Source organism: Saccostrea echinata, unplaced genomic scaffold (genome assembly GCF_033153115.1).
Source record: "Saccostrea echinata isolate AGI-Se365-2 ecotype Australia unplaced genomic scaffold, CSIRO_AGI_Sech_v1 ptg000054l, whole genome shotgun sequence".
Taxonomy (NCBI): domain Eukaryota; kingdom Metazoa; phylum Mollusca; class Bivalvia; order Ostreida; family Ostreidae; genus Saccostrea; species Saccostrea echinata.
The window spans coordinates 59,468,332-59,490,107 of record NW_026889803.1 but is presented as its reverse complement, the minus strand read 5'-3'; the positions used below and the strand labels follow the sequence as shown (position 1 = coordinate 59,490,107).

Sequence of the window (21,776 nt, the reverse complement as noted above, 5' to 3'; positions counted from 1 at the left end):
TTCCAAATTGTGGAATTTGACATTGCTCGACCTTATACCAACAAAAGGTGGGGGCAGCATCTAAATAAAAATTTACTATAGCAAAATACTGTAATACTGAGAAAAAAGTAGAGGCGACCCCCCCCCCCCCCCCCCCCCCCCCCCCGTTCTACGGGTCTGGTTACTTGCTGAATGATTTTATTTTAGTCGGGATCGGTCTTTCAAATAACGAAATCAGTAATCAGACCGCATTTGCTCAGGTTTTTAAACGGCACCATGAATCCAGTAAATAAACAGTAAGTGATCTTTTTTCACATTCCAATAATCACTGTTTGTATGTGCTGTCTATATATTAACTAATTACTGAACCAATGAAACTGAAAATACCAATACAAAAGCAGACACTGTCTCTGGCGAAAGTAACGGAAACGGATTTGACTCGTACAGGTTAAGGCCTCTCTCTCAAATGGGATGTAAATATACAGTGTAAAAGGGAAAAAAATACATATTAAGCATGAAAAATTAATCAGCATAAACTAAGAAGCAACAACTTTAGGTAAACAAGTTTTTCTCTATCCTCATTTAGGACATTGATTCCAAAGAAAATCGAAAACTTCTTTGGCATCAATCTCACAAACTGTAGCAAAAATTACTTGCCAGACATTTATGCATTCAATGTATTATGCAGAATTGCAATATTTTTAGTTTTTTCAGTTTTGTACTAAATTTATGTCCCATTTGGGATATTATAAATATATTGATGAAGCCCTTTACTTCTTGGCCTAATTGTTACATTTGTACACTATTCCTGTCAAATTAATGCTGTTCATTCCAGACCTACAGGAAAAGTTATATATATCTTTAAAAGAAAAAATGGTAACAATCCTGATAGATAGAAATGTTCTATCATTGATTGTGTCCCATGGACTCGGTTTAATTATAGTGTACTGTAGTGAACACTGCCGAACAGTATTCATAGGGAACTTATACTGCCTTACTAGTGAGCTAGCTTTTCTAGTGATGCGGTAGAGTATCCCTCTAATTCAGGCAAGTTAAGCAACGGTGAGTGCTTCACATTACAATGAAAAGTGTTCCATGTATTGGGGATGTAGCAAAATAAGCAGGAATGATAACTCTTATCAACACATAAACCACGAACAATTCAAAGAGTTCCGAATGTCAAAATAGCATGTAAATTTGAAGTGAGGGAAAAAGAATGTGAAAATGTGTTGAATTCTTCCATTATATGGATTAATTTTTTAGGTGGAAGGTATCCACAGTCTCAAAAAGTTTATGTCAAATTAATTTAGAGGTTATTTTTAATGTTTTCTCCAAAATCAAGTTGCAATTTTCTGCTACATTGCTGAATGAAGGCATTCTAACTATCCCGGCTGAATTATATTATTCTAACTTAGTAAATACAATCATAAATGATTGAATAAGTGTATAAATAAATGAAATTTTATGTGAAAAGTGTTTTCTATCATCATGATTATAAAGATAATAAATACATTATTCTATTCCACACACAGGTATGGACTGTTAATGCCAAAGAAGAAACAGTCAACTTTTAAAGTGTCCAATGTATTTGGAGATGATAGCGATGAGGTATTGTTGTTAAAACTTACAAACAAAAATCTCTCAAGTTTAAAAATGTGTGTTACACTTATCATGCTTATATTGGTATTATTTTTGTCTGTTATATTCATTCAAATCTCTGTGATATTTATTAACTTGGTGTATAGTACAAAACAAAAATTATATTCACTTACAATTAATAAGTCTATAAAACATAACATTGTTTTTCAAAATTAATGACATCCCTTCCCCTTCCCTTTCCCTCTAAAAGTAGAACCTGTATCTTGCTTAGTCTTCTCATACCCTTCTAAACATCACAGCCTGCTGCATGTTAATAATTTCATGAGATTTAACCATTATACAAGTACAAGGGAAATCATTTGTGCATGGACACATGCTGTTTTTGTGGATGGGACTGGGTGATATGAAGACTCAATATACTAACATGATTAGGTTAATTTTGTATTCTTTAGAGGTCCTTTAGAAAAATCAACATCTTTTTGAATGAATTTTTTAAGGTCCCAATAATTTGTTTTTTGTTTGTTTGCTTGTTTAACATCCCTTTGAGAATATTTTCACTCATATCGAGATGCCACCACTTGCCAGTGGAGGGCTGCAAATTTAGACCTGTACTTGGCACTCACAGCCTTTGAGCAGTGAGGGATCTTTTTCATGCTAGCACCTACTGCCAACACAGGACCTCAGTTTATACCCTCTCATGCTAAGGGCTGGACCAATAATTTGAAATATTGAATTGATACTTTCTTAATTTATTCACTAAACATGTATCATGTTTGTATTGTATCAAATTTGACATTCAGTATTCCAGTAATTATACATGTTATCAATTTAGAGTTTGGGAAAGGGACATAGGATTGAGTTAAAGGACAGATTAAATTGTTTTGATACTTGGTATTTCAATGGGCATATACTGTCATCAAAAGTAGGTTTGAATGTATAATATTGTGAATTCCCTATATTATACAGTTGTATATTGTGTCCCTATACATGTATTATAGTTTTATAATCATGAATTACCTATATTATACGGTTGTATATTGTGAATTACCTATATTATATGGTAACATTGTCTATATTATACAGTTATATATTGTGAATTTTCTATATTATACAGTTGTATATTGGAAATTCCCTGTATTATACAGTTGAATATTGTGAATTTCCTACATTATAAAGTTGTTTATTGTGAATTCCCTATATTATGCAGTTGTATATTGTGAATTCTTTGTATTATACAGTTGTATATTGTGAATTTCCTGTGATATACAGTTGTATATTTTGAATTCCAGTTGACTGTTTTCCTTTTTAAGAAATAAATTACAGATCTTATGTGAACTAAATCCCCAGTACTCTCAACCTTTGCTTTAACTGAGTTTTACTTCAGATTTACAAGTACTGTCAATCAGTAAGTCAAAGATATAATAATGTTAATCATCTTTATTTAAAGTACATAAGTATTTACATGTATATATATGAATTTAGTCACAGTGTAATTTGGTTTTTGTATCATTAATTGTCCAACCTTAAGCATTTTTCATAGCTTCATACACCTTGCTCTCAATGTCTTTACAGGAGACACCAAAACAAGAAATCAATTCAAGTCTTCAGAGGTCATCATTGCAGGCCAAAATAAAGAGACAAGTAAGTTATTGAACTAATTTAATGTATATCACTCTAATAACAAGAAGGATTAGATTTCAAAAACATTTGACCCACTTCCCAATAGAAAATTATTTTGTTTGTCAAGACTGTGTATGAAAAACTAAATTCTGTTTACATCCATATACATGATATAGTTTGTATCTGATAGTATATGACTACATGTATGCGGTAGCTACCTAAGCTCTAATTAGGGTCTCATTTCCACAAGTCTGTTTATAGGGTAAGAAAAGATATTTAAAGTCAGGTTTTAACAAGGGTAAAGGTAAACATATGAAATTTTCTGAAAGAGCAATAAAACTTTAAGAGCAGAAGGAAGATTAAAAAGAACTAGCACAAGACCCTGTTTCTTATATTATAGACTCAGCTTGAAATAGACAAGGCTCTGGAGGCAGACCCTACTGTCTATGAATATGACAGTATTTATGATGATCTGCAGGCCACAAAAGAAGAGAAGGACTTAGCTGTCAAACAGAAAAAGGATAGAAAGGTGGAGAATTCTCAGACTTTGTGTACCTCAATTGATAAATATAGATGTAATTTACAATAATTTGCTGATATCAGGTTATTATGTTTTGTTTATTCATATTATGGTGCATATTTGCCAATTTTCAATTTTTTTTGTAAAGCCGAAATATATAGCTGGCTTGCTGAAGGCAGCAGAAACAAGGAAGAGAGAGGATGAGAGACGAGCAGAGAGAAAGGTGCAGAAGGAGAGAGAGAATGAAGGAGGGGAATTTGATGACAAAGAGGTGTTTGTGACCGGAGCTTATCGCAAAAAGATGCAAGAAATGCAGGAGCTAGAGGAGAAAGAAAGGAGAGAAGCAGCCATGGAGGGTATGCATTATTTCATCTTTGTTCATTTTTTTAGCTCTACTGGTCAGAGACCAGAAGAGCTTATGTGATAGTAAGTTGTCCATCGTCCGTCCATCTGTCTGTCTGTCCGTCTGTAAACAATTTCTCAAAATGCTACTCCTCCTACAGTTTTGGTCTGATTTCAGTATAACTTGGCACCCAAGTAGACTACACTACGATACATAATTCTGTATATCAGTTTTTGATTTTGATGAACGGTGTTGCCATGGTTACAAAAAATAGAAATTTCTGTGAAATACATTCAAAATGCTACTCCTCCTACAGTTTTGGTCTGATTTCAATATAACTTGGCACACAAGTAGACTACACTAAGATACATAATTCTGTGTATCATTTTTTTGATTTTGATGAAGTGTTGCCATGGTTACAAAAAAATTGAATTTCTTTGATATACTTTCAAAATATTAATTTGCCTACAGTTTGGTCTGTTTTTAATATAACATGGCATGCAAGTAGACTACACTGAGATACATAATTGTCTTAATTGGTTTTTTTTTTAAATTTTAATGAATAATGTTGCCATGGTACCTAAAATTGAAATTTCTCTAAATTCTTTTAAAAGGCTACTCCTTCTACAGTTTTAGTCTGATTGCAATTCATCTTGCCACAAAAAGCAAGTAAAACAAGGATTACTATTTATTTATTGCTTTTGCAAAGTTTCAAGTCCAAGTGCTACTTTTCTCTTCCTTAATTGTTATAAGTACAAACCAGTAGAGCTACAGTCTTGACAGAGACTTCTGGTTTTTACAAATATGTATATGTACTGAGTTTTCTATTTCATGTGCTGTAGATTCTGTTTACATGCACAGGGGATGTATTTTTCTCTTATGGTTTTCTGTTCAAGCAAGATCTCAAGAGCTATTATTTTCTATCAGATGCAACCAGTTTCATGTATTTTCTTACAAAGTGTTGTTGAATATCCATCAAAGCATTGATTTACTACATTATGTCTTAACTTTATTGCAGAGTTATTAGATGTCAAGAAACAGAAAGACATGAGTGGATTTTATCGTTATATGTTGAATCAACAAAGTGGTGAAGCCACAGCAGAGAAGAAAGAGAAAGAGGATGTCTCAGTGAAGTAGGTATTGGTTAAAACAAAGGAGGTCTCAGTGATGTATTTATTGGTTAAAACAAAGGAGGTCTCAGTGATGTATTTATTGTGAAAACAAAGGAGGTCTCAGTGAAGTATTTATTGGTGAAAACAAAGGAGGTCTCAGTGATGTATTTATTGTGAAAACAAAGGAGGTCTCAGTGAAGTATTTATTGGTGAAAACAAAGGAGGTCTCAGTGATGTATTTATTGTGAAAACAAAGGAGGTCTCAGTGAAGTATTTATTGGTGAAAACAAAGGAGGTCTCAGTGATGTATTTATTGTGAAAACAAAGGAGGTCTCAGTGAAGTATTTATTGGATAAAACAAAGGAGGTCTCAGTGAAGTATTTATTGGATAAAACAAAGGAGGTCTCAGTGAAGTATTTATTGGTTAAAACAAAGGAGGTCTCAGTGAAGTATTTATTGGTTAAAACAAAGGAGGTCTCAGTGAAGTATTTATTGGATAAAACAAAGGAGGTCTCAGTGAAGTATTTATTGGTTAAAACAAAGGAGGTCTCAGTGATGTATTTATTGTGAAAACAAAGGAGGTCTCAGTGAAGTATTTATTGGATAAAACAAAGGAGGTCTCAGTGAAGTATTTATTGGATAAAACAAAGGAGGTCTCAGTGAAGTATTTATTGGATAAAACAAAGGAGGTCTCAGTGATGTATTTATTGTGAAAACAAAGGAGGTCTCAGTGAAGTATTTATTGTGAAAACAAAGGAGGTCTCAGTGAAGTATTTATTGGATAAAACAAAGGAGGTCTCAGTGAAGTATTTATTGGTTAAAACAAAGGAGGTCTCAGTGATGTATTTATTGTGAAAACAAAGGAGGTCTCAGTGAAGTATTTATTGGTTAAAACAAAGGAGGTCTCAGTGAAGTATTTATTGGATAAAACAAAGGAGGTCTCAGTGAAGTATTTATTGGATAAAACAAAGGAGGTCTCAGTGAAGTATTTATTGGTTAAAACAAAGGAGGTCTCAGTGAAGTATTTATTTGAAAAAACAAAGGAGGTCTCAGTGAAGTATTTATTGGATAAAACAAAGGAGGTCTCAGTGAAGTATTTATTGGTTAAAACAAAGGAGGTCTCAGTGAAGTATTTATTGTGAAAACAAAGGAGGTCTCAGTGAAGTATTTATTGGTTAAAACAAAGGAGGTCTCAGTGAAGTATTTATTGGATAAAACAAAGGAGGTCTCAGTGAAGTATTTATTGGATAAAACAAAGGAGGTCTCAGTGAAGTATTTATTGGTGAAACAAAGGAGGTCTCGGTGAAGTATTTATTGGATAAAACAAAGGAGGTCTCAGTGAAGTACGTATTGGTAAAAATAAAGGAGGTCTCAGTGAAGTATTTATTGGATAAAACAAAGGAGGTCTCAGTGAAGTACGTATTGGTAAAAATAAAGGAGGTCTCAGTGAAGTATTTATTGGATAAAACAAAGGAGGTCTCAGTGAAGTATTTATTGGTTAAAACAAAGGAGGTCTCAGTGAAGTATTTATTGGATAAAACAAAGGAGGTCTCAGTGAAGTATTTATTGGTTAAAACAAAGGAGGTCTCGGTGAAGTATTTATTGGTTAAAACAAAGGAGGTCTCAGTGAAGTATTTATTGGATAAAACAAAGGAGGTCTCAGTGAAGTATTTATTGGTTAAAACAAAGGAGGTCTCAGTGAAGTATTTATTGGTTAAAACAAAGGAGGTCTCAGTGAAGTAGGTATTGGTGAAACAAAGGAGGTCTCAGTGATGTATTTATTGTGAAAACAAAGGAGGTCTCAGTGAAGTATTTATTGTGAAAACAAAGGAGGTCTCAGTGAAGTATTTATTGGATAAAACAAAGGAGGTCTCAGTGAAGTATTTATTGGTTAAAACAAAGGAGGTCTCAGTGAAGTATTTATTGGATAAAACAAAGGAGGTCTCAGTGATGTATTTATTGTGAAAACAAAGGAGGTCTCAGTGAAGTATTTATTGGTTAAAACAAAGGAGGTCTCAGTGAAGTATTTATTGGATAAAACAAAGGAGGTCTCAGTGAAGTATTTATTGGTTAAAACAAAGGAGGTCTCAGTGAAGTATTTATTGGTTAAAACAAAGGAGGTCTCAGTGAAGTAGGTATTGGTGAAACAAAGGAGGTCTCAGTGATGTATTTATTGGATAAAACAAAGGAGGTCTCAGTGAAGTATTTATTGGTTAAAACAAAGGAGGTCTCAGTGAAGTATTTATTGGTTAAAACAAAGGAGGTCTCAGTGAAGTAGGTATTGGTGAAACAAAGGAGGTCTCAGTGATGTATTTATTGGATAAAACAAAGGAGGTCTCAGTGAAGTATTTATTGGTTAAAACAAAGGAGGTCTCAGTGAAGTACGTATTGGTAAAAATAAAGGAGGTCTCAGTGATGTATTTATTGGATAAAACAAAGGAGGTCTCAGTGAAGTACGTATTGGTAAAAATAAAGGAGGTCTCAGTGAAGTATTTATTGGATAAAACAAAGGAGGTCTCAGTGAAGCACGTATTGGTAAAAATAAAGGAGGTCTCAGTGAAGTATTTATTGGATAAAACAAAGGAGGTCTCAGTGAAGTATTTATTGGTTAAAACAAAGGAGGTCTCAGTGAAGTATTTATTGGTGAAAACAAAGGAGGTCTCAGTGAAGTATTTATTGGATAAAACAAAGGAGGTCTCAGTGAAGTATTTATTGGTTAAAACAAAGGAGGTCTCAGTGAAGTATTTATTGGATAAAACAAAGGAGGTCTCAGTGAAGTATTTATTGGTTAAAACAAAGGAGGTCTCAGTGAAGTATTTATTGGTTAAAACAAAGGAGGTCTCAGTGAAGTAGGTATTGGTGAAACAAAGGAGGTCTCAGTGATGTATTTATTGTGAAAACAAAGGAGGTCTCAGTGAAGTATTTATTGTGAAAACAAAGGAGGTCTCAGTGAAGTATTTATTGGATAAAACAAAGGAGGTCTCAGTGAAGTATTTATTGGTTAAAACAAAGGAGGTCTCAGTGAAGTAGGTATTGGTGAAACAAAGGAGGTCTCAGTGAAGTATTTATTGGTGAAACAAAGGAGGTCTCAGTGAAGTATTTATTGGATAAAACAAAGGAGGTCTCAGTGAAGTACGTATTGGTAAAAATAAAGGAGGTCTCAGTGAAGTATTTATTGGTTAAAACAAAGGAGGTCTCAGTGAAGTATTTATTGGTTAAAACAAAGGAGGTCTCAGTGAAGTATTTATTGGATAAAACAAAGGAGGTCTCAGTGAAGTAGGTATTGGTAAAAATAAAGGAGGTCTCAGTGAAGTATTTATTGGATAAAACAAAGGAGGTCTCAGTGAAGTACGTATTGGTAAAAATAAAGGAGGTCTCAGTGAAGTATTTATTGGTTAAAACAAAGGAGGTCTCAGTGAAGTATTTATTGGTTAAAACAAAGGAGGTCTCAGTGAAGTATTTATTTGAAAAAACAAAGGAGGTCTCAGTGAAGTATTTATTGGAAAAAACAAAGGAGATCTCAGTGAAGTATTTATTGGTTAAAACAAAGGAGGTCTCAGTGAAGTATTTATTGGTTAAAACAAAGGAGGTCTCAGTGAAGTATTTATTGGTTAAAACAAAGGAGGTCTCAGTGAAGTATTTATTGTGAAAACAAAGGAGGTCTCAGTGAAGTAGGTATTGGTGAAACAAAGGAGGTCTCAGTGAAGTATTTATTGGTGAAGTATTTATTGGTGAAAACAAAGGAGGTCTCAGTGAAGTATTTATTGGTTAAAACAAAGGAGGTCTCAGTGAAGTATTTATTGGTTAAAACAAAGGAGGTCTCAGTGAAGTAGGTATTGGTTAAAACAAGGATCTCTCAGTGAAATCCAACATTTTTTGATGCAAACATGGACTTTATGTTCCTTAAATATTTAGAGATACAAGAAAAACAGAACTAAGATGTTAATTCTTTGTATAGATATTGACAAAATAATTGTTGATTAATTTGAATTTTAAACGATATAATCAAAACAAGAAGTGGGAATTTTCTCTGAAATTGAATTGAATAATGTTATACCAACAAAAATTTGTTGAGAAAGGAAGAAAAAAGTGTATTGTATCATATATATATCTGTTTGAAAATGCAGTACAAGTATATTTGATAAGTGATCTTTTGTAGAGAAGAACCAGACAGTCCCAAACAATCCAGTTCCAGTGGCCCAGAGGAGAAAACTAGATCAGGATCAGACATTTCACAAAGAGCCTATAGAGAAAGAGGATCCTCAAAAGAGAGAAACAGTAGGAGATCTTCATCACGTGACAGAGGAAGGAGATCTTCATCACGTGACAGAGGAAGGAGGAGCAGGGACTCATCTGATGATTCGAGGGAAAGACATGATAGAATGAGAGAGAAATCTGAATCAAAAGATAGGCATAGAAAACGAAAACATTCTCCTGATTCACCTAGACATAGTAGGAAGAATACTTCAGACAGAGACAAAAGGAGAGAAAGTTCTCGTGAAAAAGAACTCAGAAGGGACAAACAGAGACATAGAAGGGGCAGTGATTCAGGAAGCGAGGATCCCGATAGAGACAGTTTGAACAAATATAGACCAAACGAAAAGGAAAGGCTCAATAAAGATAAATACTCAAGAAAGCAGGGTGAATATGTAGAGAGAGAAAAGTCTCCAGAAAGGGAAACAAAAACAGAGAAAAGGTCAGAGAATAAACCAGAAAGCAAAGACATTAAAAAGTCTGGAGTGGTGTCAAAGAAAACTACAGACTCTGCAGCAAGTGAAGCAAGAAAGAGATATTTAGAGAGGAAGTTAGCAAAAGAAAAAGCGAAGCTAAGTCAGCAAGAATGACAAAAACACATGTACAATGTATAAAGTAGGAAAAATTAGCATTGATCTGCTGGTAATCTAGAAAATGAAGTTTACAAATGTAGTTGAACTCTGTTAAAATTTTAGTTCCATCAGATAAATCCGTCATCGTTGACATGCATAGCAGGCTGAAGGTTTTGGAATGTCTAGGTCATACAATCCTAACTTGGAGTAAAAGTTCCATGGATGAAGCAGTTTTGGTTGCATAATGTTACAAAGTACAATGATGAGTTAACAATCCTATTTACTTCATGGCTGACATGTCAAATCAAGGAAAAAAATGATGGAGTCTTCTTGTCAGTATAATTGTGGATATTATTTTACTACTAGTATTTAATCTAGTACTTGCCAGAAAGGTGGTAAGTGACAAGACCCTAGCCTTTGATGATGTGGAGATCATTTTGACTTTTGCAAGAGGTGAAGTTGGCCAGAAGTTGACGGTTTAATGGTTTAAAGGTCAAGGCTTTAATCATTGTGTTTGTAATTGTGTATAGAGTACTGATTTACTTTTCAGTCTCAAACTTGCTACAGACTTTTACAATGTTAATGGAAAAAGGCCTATTTATTTGATGGCCAAAGACTAGAGACTTGATTAGTGTCAATTAAGTTATGGACACAATTTTAAGACTATCACTTGTCCATTCAGTCTCATACTGGCTACAGAAATGCATGGTGCCCAAAGGAAGCATACTAACTCCAGGATTAAAATGTCAAGGTCAAAGGCAGAGAGAGGCTTCAACTAAGTTTTGGGGTATATCCTGACTTTTAAGTCTCATACTTCCATCCAATGTCCATGGTGTCCAAGAGATAGAACCTTCTTCAGATCAAATGACAACGATTAGTCTTCTTTACTTTGTGAGCACCATATTACTTCATTGTGTCAGATACCACGTGGCGCAGTAGTTACACTGTAGAGCGTTTGTACTAGAGTCGCAGCGTAAGGAGTTGATCCTTACGTCGCGGGGTCGAATCCACTGTCCGATGTGGAGACCGTCTTTTGAATGAGACTGTGAAATCTGAGGTCGCATGTCGCAGTAGGTGCCGGCACGAAAAAGTCTCTCTCTGCTCAAGGGCCTTAAGGTATGTCACTCGTCAGCCTTTTAGAAAATTTCAGTCAGAACCTCTTACTTAAAAACTGTTTATTACAATTCAATCTTTATTACATATTTAAATTAAACAATGTAAAATGTTCAACATTCAATTAAAAAACTGCTCAAAAATTCACAAAGAAGCAAGATTTATAAGGGACTATTTCTTGTGGCGGAAGGATATTTAGCAGAAAATTCTGCAAATCTACACATTTATTAAATTTAATATCTTGGAACTTTAGCCTCACATACTTTTATTCAGAGAATATTTTCCGTTATGATATGCCTGGAATATTAAATATAGGTCTCAATTTATATTTTTATAACAAAATTTACACCTTCGCTCAACAAACATTGCCAAGAAATGAAGATATATTAAGGAAGTCGAGATAAAATTTACACAGTTTTTTGCCTGAAAATCGCATATTTTGACCAATATTTCAAAATTTACATCACTGACCCCAACTTTTTCTTTTTTTATTTTAAACTACTCGATACTTTTGACCGATCAGCACTTAAGTCGTAAAAAGTTTGATACAAGAAAATATTCTATTGCCTATTTAGATTTTTAATACCCCAAATATGAGACTTTTTTAGTGCAAAAAGGTCATACAATAATTTACGCGCATTAATTTGCATGATTTGTTCAATAATAAATATTATTCAAACTATTTTACGTAAAATAAGATTATGTTTATTGCCATGGATACATCTTATAAAATATGATAACGGTTAAAGTGATTAACCAAAGAGTTAAAATTTAAGTGCAAAAAGGTCAACTTAATTGTACCGTAGCTCAGTTAGATGCACACTGACTCCCCATTTTCTCTGCGATTTTGAGTCATACTATATGAGTACTTATCCAAAATATACTTCTCAAAAAATCCTTGATATAACAAATTTCACGAGTGACATACCTTAAGTGCCGAATACAGGTCTAATTCTGCAGCCTTCCGCCGGCAAGTGGTGGCCTGTCTCAATATGAGAGTAACGTTACACAAAAAGAATTGAGTAGGTTGAAAAAATTATTTTCACTCTTGGAGCAACTGAACCAAACTTTATTCTATTTAAAATTTTTAATAAATCAGTACACAAAATTAAATAGAAGAATTTATTTGTTTGCACACTCACAAAAAGAAAAAAAAAGAAATTAACGTTACTTGCGAGGTTCGAACCAAAAAGTTCTCGATTCCAGTGCACAGATCTAGAACGTGTAACGCATACCAATGAGTTATTATTGCTACACACACAATATTGATTTTAAAATGACATTGAAGCACCGCATTTACACAACGGATTTTTTTTTTTGGTTGAAAAAGTTCATTTTTGTGGCCTTTGGGTCTTCTCTCCATTTTTACAAATGTTTGCTCGTGATTTGAATTAAAATGCACACAAATAACATTTCAAAAAAACATGGAGAGATGATCCAGAGATAGCAAATGTTTAGAAAAACGTGTTTAAAAATGTAACATTTTGTACCAAATGACTCATCTTGCCAGTTTTTAGGTTATTTTTTTTTTTTTAGCAAATCAAAACACAATATCGGGAAAATATTTCCCTTTCTCATTTCACAGTAACCCGATACATCAAAGGAATGCTAAAATTTCACTTGAGAGATCAATGAAATTTTCAATTTGAAACTCTTCAAGTGCGCCCAGATTTCTGCCGAATGCCAATCTAATGCACCCTCGTTCTTTACTTTGCTAATATATTCAGTTTGTATCTGAATATGATTTTTAATCTCTGGATGGATGATAATAAATTAAAAGTTCAGGAACAGGTTCATTCTTTGGTAGCTCTAACGTATACTTATATATGGAATCAAATGGTATCGAGTTAGGGATTAATACTTTTCTTGGGATTCTGTATATATCCTACCTATACTTTTTGGAAAAAGAGTTTGTAGAGCATGTTATTCCAAATTTAATACACGTTTTAAACTTAAATTGTATGTGTAAAATACTAATGATAAATAGTTAATCTTACTTGATATAAAACTATGCCTTATTGATGATAGTGAGATAAGATATGAAATCTTTCATTACCTAAGATGTTTAACAGAATTTAAAGCAATGGGGTACCGAATAATTTGATACAGATCGAATACTTTTTACCAAATTCAGAGTGGGGAATAGTTTGTTTTTGCGAACATTGTCAGAATTAAAAATAAATATGAATAATAACATGTTTGTAAATACAATATAAAAAATAATAATAAAAGAAAAACATCAAACGCAATAACTTGAAATAAGTTTAATGTTAAAGTTTTCGGTTGACAACACTGGTAACTAAAAGTTTTTCAATAAGATAAACAAGACAAGTTTATCAGTGATGTATTTTCCCTTCCTTGTTTGAAATCAATAAACACGTGCGCTGAATACTTACAAGTACAAACTTTATCCACATTTCAAGATTTAAAATCCCTATTCTGAAGTAAAAAAAATCGATAGATAAACCAGATTTTAAGGAGGACTTGCATAGCTGTCACTCAGATATTCCTCCGCTCACCACTCTAGAAACTATCGGTAATACTGATATAGGGGCATACTTACGGGGGACTTTAGTGAGATGAGAGGCGCGGTACTGGGACTTGCTCTGTTGCCTCTGATACTGGGGCTTCAGAGCCACCATTTTGACCACGATGTTGATGTCAAGCATCCAGAAAGTGGGGAACACGTGAAGCTTAGAAGTAAAGGTCGTCTGAGTGAAACCATCGACTTGGACAGGGTGTCTGGAATCAAGGTAACTTAAAAAATTCACGATGTAAAAAGAGAAATATTTTCCAAATACGCTGAATTTGTCATAATTTGAAATAAAGTAAAATCACTTTGTGTGAGTCATGGATTCTCGATTATCTATATTGATACATGTACCGAGTGAGATTTCTTGGAACTGAAACAGGTGTATTGAGGTTAAAAGGTAAAACCCTCAGATATTTTCACTAACTTTAAAATCTGAAATTTTAATTTTTGAAATAAAAAGAGTGAAAGAATTTTCTTCAAAAGGAATCTTTAAATTAATTGCATTAAGAATAAACCTTGACTTACTTTCGACTTCAGAGAGTGATATGTCAGGATCAAAAGATTTTAATCGCTGTGGAACACAAAGGGATCGGGAGAAACTGGAAGAAAGGTCAAGTGGTGATGGGGAGTCCGAAATGGGACTGCACTCTGAATACGTTACCCGGGAGTCCGTCAAAACAAAGAGGTGTCTACGCCAAAATTAAGGAGATCTTCTTCCCAACAGAGACCGGAGTAGTCCTTCACACTCAATCTGTTAGGTAAGTGATACTTCACCAAGACTATTGTAATACATGTCATTCTGCAGAATAGAAAATAAAAATGGAAATAATTTTTTTCGGGATTTAATTTTTAGACTGAGAAATTGAATTATTCAACATTTTCAGAGCCTTTGATGTAATAGACGAAGCGGACATTAAATTCCGCTATACCCCTGGAAACAGTGCATCTCATCCACCAGAAACACGGAGAAGACATCGCCGGTACATTGCCAATGTTTTGTCCGAACTCCTAGGAAACATCACATGGCAGTACAGTGACACAACCTCTATTCCATGGAATAAAGATGACTCTGGTGAGATTGGATCCTTTGGGTTAGCAATCGGAGAAAACGACACAGACTACCGCTACACTGAGAACGTAACAAACAATGACGTCATGAGTTTCGTCTGTGAGGACTGCAGTGGAACATCCCACATGTCTTATGAATTGTAAGTTGACAAAATGAACGTGTAAAGCGCAAAGGCAATTGTAAATATAAATTTATAACAAATTGTATTATTTTTCAGTGACTTGATCATAAAGAAGAACGCCATGAATGAACCAGAGATCCATCGCTACCTTAACAAAGTTAGTCATGATTTTATCTCGAATTTTCACCAAATATATTTGCACTGAATTGTTAACAGAGTTAATTATAATAGTTTCATAATTGATTTCTAATAGCTGGAATCAAATACTACAATAAATTTGAAATCAAGTTTCCAGACTTCAAAAGACATCAAACTAGAGTTGCACAAAGAGATGGAAGAATTACGTGTTCCTCCGACAATGTTGTTCTCTGTGCCTCTCGCTCATGTGCGAAACCTCCCGCCAGTGATGCTGACAGTAAAATACACGGGATCTACACATGTTGACTTGCACGTTGACACAAGATCAGCCGTTTCTATGGAAACGGATATTGAAGTTGGAGGAAAATACTCTTTTGGCAAGCCCATTATTTCTAGATCTACACACCTTCAATAATTAAAAAGCATCGAAGTGCATAATCTTAGAATATCTAGAACATAGGTATTCTTTGATTAAAGTAAAATGAAATATGTCGTTGTTCTTGTAGTTCATGAATACAGTGGAACTTCGGCGCTAGGGGGAGACGTAGTCCCACATAATTGGACGTCCACTACTCATCGCAATACTGTAAATGGCGACAAAGACATGTCCGTCAACGTATCAGTGTATCAGCAGGTTAACATTTTTCTGTTGATTCAGTAGTTTTTTTCATGGTCAAGCATCTGAGTATTCAGGTTTACAAGAGTTTTTATTTTATTTTAGATACTATTCAACACAACCATTGGGTGGTTTGCACGCGACATGGAAATAGATTTTTCACCGCCAATAAACTATAAGTAAATGCAAATTTACCCTTCATTAATATGCTTTGACACTTACAAAATTATGTTTTTAACTTTTAAAATTTCTTGTCTTTTATCTTTGAACAATAAAAGCATCTTGAATTTGTGTTTTAAAGGTTGAAACCGACTATTCGTGGTAAATCTGCTGTTAACGACGCGCAGCGTTGCACCACAAAATCGGCTGACCTAAGTGGAGAATTCAATGTTACAGAGGCGAGACTCACGGTCGAAGCCTTCGGAGTGTCAATATGGTATGACCTTAAAGAGTAAACACTTATACTTTCATTACCATTAAATTATACTATTGCAAAGGTATGATTTTGAAATATAATGTGTACTATACGAATGAGTTTGATATTATGTTTTACACGAATATAAATATATATTTTTGTACATACCTAGACTTAATATACAGAAGTAAAATACTTTTTGCATATCTTTCAGGAATAGCTTAATTGCAAAGGGCTTCAACAAAAAAGTGAGTTTTGAGAATGACACTTTGTATCAGAAGTGTTCAGCGGATTGTCCAATTTCAACCAAGACATCACTATATGACGGACTCGCGATGTCAGATGTTGTGGGAAATCCAAGAATGTCGATCAGTAGAAAAGATCCCGACTTCAGAATGTAAGCGCATTACCTCCTTAGCTTGTTAAAATACAAAATAATTCCATTTCCTCTATGATTTCATTCCGTTTTCTAGTTTGACTCAGATGTGGGGAGACAATGTCCTGTTTTCGTCAGAGGAGGCGAACGTTTCTTCTTGGTGCGGGGCCCCTGGTCGTCCCTGCGGAAGATGTGTTTATCGTGGAGCCGATGACATTAACCAGGCGTGTGCTGACCGACTGATGGTTCCAAAACTAGCAACAAAAATCAGCCGTCTTGGGAAATATGTTTCTGCTGAATGGCCAGATAGTAAGTTTATTAAAATGCATCTACATGTATTTTTAAATCGACTTTGATACTAAATTAATAATTATGCTAAGTAAATTATTATATATGATTAGTCTATAATTATCTAATCCGTTTTAGTTTACCAAGCCTTTTATCCCTTTACAATTTGCCCTTCAGTTGTTTATATATAGCTTTCTGTTTAATGTGCTTTTTCAAAATGGCGTTCGGTGTTATATTTATTCCTTTTGTAAATTTTCTGGAGTGGAATATTTTAAATTTTACTTTCAGAGTTTATTCTAATTCTTGGGAAAATAGTCTTTATTATTGTTGAAGATTTTCAGAGGTGATTCAACTAAATGACTGGATTGTGCGTTGGTTCAAAATCATATGTGCACCTTTGAAATTCATGACTTGATAAATGCATATCATGCAGCATGATGAAAACGAATCCAGCTCAGGTCATTGCTATAACAATATATAAATATTTACTACCCCTTTTCTATAATCAAACGTTTATTTCAGTTATTTTTTGTTTTGTGTAGAAAAACTGGTAGTTGTTGAAGCATGGGATGAACCAACTTCCTCAAATCCGCACGGAAGACATGGTGATGAGAGCTTATATTATGAAGGAAGAGCAGCCCAGCTGGCTTTAACTTACGCCAGCAACAACTTTTCAGTTTCCCCGCCTGTTATTAAAGATGATAAAGATAACAAGCGCCTTGAACAAATGGCAATTTGCTCAGGTTTCCAGTATGTGTCTAAAGTGAACATAGAAGCAGGCATAGAGGTTGCAGTAGGTGAAAAACAAGCTCCTACAAGTGAAGTTAAAAGGACAAAGAAAGTTTCTCTCACTGGCAAAGATGCAGCGGATAAAGCAGCCATGGTCAACGCAATGAGACGCCTTGGTATGCAATGTATTCTAGATATGATTATTGGTATTAGGCATATAATTATTTTTTTCAGTTTTGCATTACTGATTTTAGGGTCTATATTGCCTGGAAAGAAGTGTCCTGATTTTGGCTTGTTGAAGCTTGAGAGTGGGGCATCTTTTCCTTCTAAGTATCATGGTGAGGTGGAGGCCGCTGTGGGTCCTCCTCTAGGGCAAATTCATCGAGAAAACTCTGAGGAAATGAACAAGTAGGTTCCTAATATATAGACATGTAAAGGGCGACTTAATATCATCAGTACTATATATAACTTTCTGCCTTTGCTTTAGGTTGTATGAGTACCAGTTTGACGATTTCGAGTTTCTTCATGAAAGACGAGAAAATCAAACTGATGAACAATGCGGAACAATGAGAAAATGCCAGGATGGAAGCTTTTCTAATGCAGAGGACCCTTGGAGCTGGAGTGCCAATCGTGTCATGGCCCCTAGACTTGCATTTCGCATGAGAAGATTAGCATTGATTGCAAAAGATGAGTTGCAGGGTGAGCTTATGATTGTGTTTTGACATTTCTTGTAGTGTAATAACAAAAAAATAGTGCAAGCAATTTTATTGCCTTAGTAATGTTTATCTAGGATTGAACATCACCGTGGAGAGGGCTTTTGCTGACAAAGTGGACCGACAGGAGTCCAAACTGTTTCTTGAAGGAAGGCAAGTCATTTGAATTGTTAGCATTCAAGAAAGAGGAGACACATTTTAGCCCAAATTAACTAAAATCATTTACATCTACTTTTCAGGGGAGCACGACTTACAGTGAAAGAGAACCCCAACGTCACTATTCCTATTCTTGGGCATGCTGCAATATGTGCTGGCTTTGATTTTGTTCGCAATGTCGATAATGTTGCAATTGAGGTATTTGTAAAACTGCAGGATGGATTTAGAACCACTCTGATTCCTTATCACAGTGGTGAGGTACTTATTGCTGTCGCCCCTCCTTCATCAGAGGAAGGTGAATATTCCTACAGTGCGGAGTTTGACCACGAGAACAAGAAACCTCTTCTAGTAGATGGAGCAAGGGAAGAAATAAAATTGTCCAAACATTTCAAAATAGGTGACTTCAAATTCGAAGGTCATCGTTTCTTGCGCATTGATCCCTCTCTCGTCGAATGTTTAGAACTAACACAGCAGGACTTCAGAGGTAAAATACAAATACTAACAGGGTACAGACCAAAATCTGCTAACGAACAAGAGGTAGCCTGGAATAGGCGACAACTAGCAAGGTTCCAGATGGGCCAAGCAGCTGAAATAATGCCCAGAAGTGATGATGAAGTACTTAACCTGGCTAAGATGTTGATGGTTACATGTACCCCATTCCTCCGTTTGCAGAGAAGAGGATTAGGTGTCCACGTGAAACAACTTGAAGAAATAGGAAAAAATAGCATCCATGTTGATCTTTATCCTCTCCGTGACGACAACAGAATTATTGATTTGAAGATAAATTCTAAAATTAACAAAGAAACTGAGTGTATGTGGAACGAGCTTAAGTTATACTGGTCAGAAATAACAAAGGGTGGTCCAGGTATCATACCATATGATACCAAAAGTGCATGTAAGAAGCCTGACCTCGAGAAGAAAACTTATCTAAACTTTAACCTGAACAGACCAGGGTAATATTTGTTTAAAATAAAAGTACTACTTAAGTAAATAGCTATTAGTTGAAAATAAATTAACGAATGACTGGTACAAATATATAAGTAAATGGAAATTTTGAGATATTTATAGTGATTGACTGATGTTCTTTATTTCATTTATTGCAGTTTCTGCTTACAATTCCACGATAAGAAATTCTGCCAGAACTCTACCAAAGCCAGGGAAGAACTCGGGGATGAACTTTTGAAACAATTGCAGAGTGTGGCAGGAACTGATCGACTGGACATAACAACAACTCGTGAACAGATTAAACAGTGTATAGTCACTGGCTGTGGGGGATGTTCAGGATCTGGTAAACAAACATTAAACGAGTATCTGTCAGTTATTATTGCTACTCCTGACAAGGAATGAATAATTTCTTAAGGTGTAAATTACTGATATTCAGATAGGAAACTTAAGTAATAAAAATACTGAAGAATGAAAGAAAAACTGCAAGTAATCTGAACAATAATTTCATTGGAAAACAAGAAGCATGTCTCTTCATATCCGTTTGCTTATTTAAAGAAATGGGCTTTTGGAACAATTAAAAATATAAGTTTGAAAAGAAGCAGTTTTGAAAATGAAAACATTGGTTGCCTCATATCGGAATATTTTTAAAATTATATCTTTAAAAATAAATGAATTGCTATGGTTTAAGGGAACTGGTCTGCAACTTAGAGTAACTTAAGTTTTTATCTTCTTAATTTTAGGGAAGAAGTGGGATGGTAAGGTACGGGTGTGTTCAGAACTCGTGGACAACTTTATGGAGCATGCCAGTATACCACTGCTGAAGCCAACAGAGAGCATGTCCTTTTTCAACCCGGATAATGTTGAGTCAGCTTCGCATGCGTATGCCTGTAAGAAAGATGGAACCAAATGTCAAGAAACAGTACAGCTATACTCGATATTCCGTATGTTGGCATTGGAACCATTTCACACTTCTAGCAACTATTTTTACCTGCTGTTGATTTATTTTGTCTAACTCATGTTTACATTTATATTTCTTTTTCATTTAAAAGAAACTTTACTAGCAAAAACGTACAAACCGAATCCCAACACGAGTATCGAGGAAGAAGTATTCGGTGCCACAGACAATCCTAGCCCTCTTCTACAGATTGTGGAGCAGGAGATTGCTATGAATGTCTCGGGAAATGTATCTGTTGTAATAGACCGTTACAAAGATATTTCTGCTCTTCGGAGTGTTCTAAAGGTAACATTCTGGTCATGAGATATCTCTTTAACTGTAATTATGTCTATATATTTACGTAATTAAAGATTTTGGTATAATAGAAAATTAAGAAATGTTTCTTGGGATGCACTTAATCTATGTTTTAATGATAAAGGTTTTGATGATCCACAACCGGAAGGTCAATTTTGTAAACTTTCACGTCATGCACGGTGTGAATCCGGACAAGATAGTTACCACTCTACAACGGAAGCTGGAGACATGGTCCGGTTTGTCCTGTCCAAAGTGGAGCAGATTTGCCGCTTCTCCTTTCACTATTGAGGTGATATCCAAGGAAAGAAAGAAACGAAGCATTGAGGACAGCAGGCAGCGGAACGAGGCTCGAAAACGAAAACGAGACTGGGAACGAGATTGGATATTGCGAACATAGCTCTTTTTCTGGCTCGAACTTTTTTATATTCGTGATTTGTTTAAAAATAAAGTATCAGCATCTGTATCGAGTATTCTTTTTATATTTTAATTTATCAGGTATTAAAACATAAACCCATATTTTTACTGTCATTAATCACATCTGTTTTTGATAGAATGGGTTGATCGAGGAGAATTATTCTGTTCCTTTATATTTTCTGTACCAGATAGAGTTTTAAAATTGATTTTTATTGATTGAGAGCAAAAGGGGATGAAATATATGGAGATAACGAACGTATTCAAGCTCAAAAGTCCATTTAACAATACAAAATAGGAGCAGAGCAAACACGGACCCCCAAATATCAGAGATGGGATCATCTGCCATGGAGAAGTGAGCATCCCCTGCCCACCGGTCACACCCGCCGTGTGCTCCTTGTCATGTTCGGGAAATAACGGAAAAATCCGTCGGCAATTTAGTGTGTAATAATTGCCTAGCAAATAGTATGAAAAACGTCAGTCAGCATTTGACTCAATGATAAACTGTATTTGCTGACAAGGTCATTGTATCGACCATAGAACTTACGAAATGATGACTTTAAACGAGACTGCTGATATTCTTGTTGCATTAACTTGTTTGTCAATAATTTACCTCGTTTTAGAAATTGTACGTACGTAGAGCATGCTCTTGCGTATCGAATCAACTGAGAGATATATACCCCATATGCAGGTGATGAAGGTACTGCATATTTGGGATAAATCTTCAAGGACAGGACAAGGTAATAAATTAGGACACCTTCCGCTCTTAATACCGATACTGAAACATGAAAATTATGTCTAAATATTCTGAGTATTCACCCAATACATATCTGTTATGCATTCACTATAATTGAATTTGATGCTATTATGGGTTCATTACCTTAACGATATTGAAAAAAAAATGA

The 21,776-nt window shown here is 34.7% G+C and overlaps 2 protein-coding genes across 2 annotated transcripts; both read left to right on the top strand.

Annotated features, from left to right (window-relative positions):
* The first annotated feature begins 224 nt into the window (after nucleotides 1–224).
* LOC133205179 (nuclear speckle splicing regulatory protein 1-like) lies at nucleotides 225–10,099 on the top strand. Its single transcript, XM_061340937.1, has 7 exons — nucleotides 225–275; nucleotides 1,512–1,587; nucleotides 3,151–3,219; nucleotides 3,599–3,727; nucleotides 3,867–4,074; nucleotides 5,080–5,194; nucleotides 9,333–10,099. Exons 1-7 carry the CDS (start codon nucleotides 256–258, stop codon nucleotides 10,015–10,017), a joined length of 1,302 nt encoding a protein of 433 aa, XP_061196921.1. The 5' UTR covers nucleotides 225–255; the 3' UTR covers nucleotides 10,018–10,099.
* Nucleotides 10,100–13,629: 3,530 nt separating this feature from the next.
* LOC133206181 (uncharacterized) lies at nucleotides 13,630–20,917 on the top strand. Its single transcript, XM_061342112.1, has 19 exons — nucleotides 13,630–13,865; nucleotides 14,183–14,403; nucleotides 14,530–14,853; nucleotides 14,932–14,992; nucleotides 15,089–15,350; nucleotides 15,480–15,607; nucleotides 15,695–15,768; nucleotides 15,891–16,025; nucleotides 16,219–16,401; nucleotides 16,478–16,689; nucleotides 17,211–17,573; nucleotides 17,652–17,805; nucleotides 17,885–18,096; nucleotides 18,188–18,263; nucleotides 18,350–19,219; nucleotides 19,370–19,554; nucleotides 19,952–20,152; nucleotides 20,261–20,451; nucleotides 20,585–20,917. The coding sequence occupies exons 1-19, from the start codon at nucleotides 13,692–13,694 to the stop codon at nucleotides 20,855–20,857; spliced, it is 4,299 nt and encodes a 1,432-aa protein (XP_061198096.1). The 5' UTR covers nucleotides 13,630–13,691; the 3' UTR covers nucleotides 20,858–20,917.
* Nucleotides 20,918–21,776: the final 859 nt, after the last annotated feature.

Coding starts and splice junctions, on each gene's coding strand:
- LOC133206181 (XM_061342112.1), top strand. CDS start 13,692: ATGAGAGGCGCGGTACTGGGACTTGCTCTGTTGCCTCTGATACTGGGG. Junction 16,026..16,218: donor GCCTTCGGAGTGTCAATATG/GTATGACCTTAA, acceptor CATATCTTTCAG/GAATAGCTTAATTGCAAAGG. Junction 16,402..16,477: donor AAAGATCCCGACTTCAGAAT/GTAAGCGCATTA, acceptor TCCGTTTTCTAG/TTTGACTCAGATGTGGGGAG.
- LOC133205179 (XM_061340937.1), top strand. CDS start 256: ATGAATCCAGTAAATAAACA. Junction 276..1,511: donor ATGAATCCAGTAAATAAACA/GTAAGTGATCTT, acceptor TTCCACACACAG/GTATGGACTGTTAATGCCAA. Junction 3,728..3,866: donor AACAGAAAAAGGATAGAAAG/GTGGAGAATTCT, acceptor TTTTTTGTAAAG/CCGAAATATATAGCTGGCTT.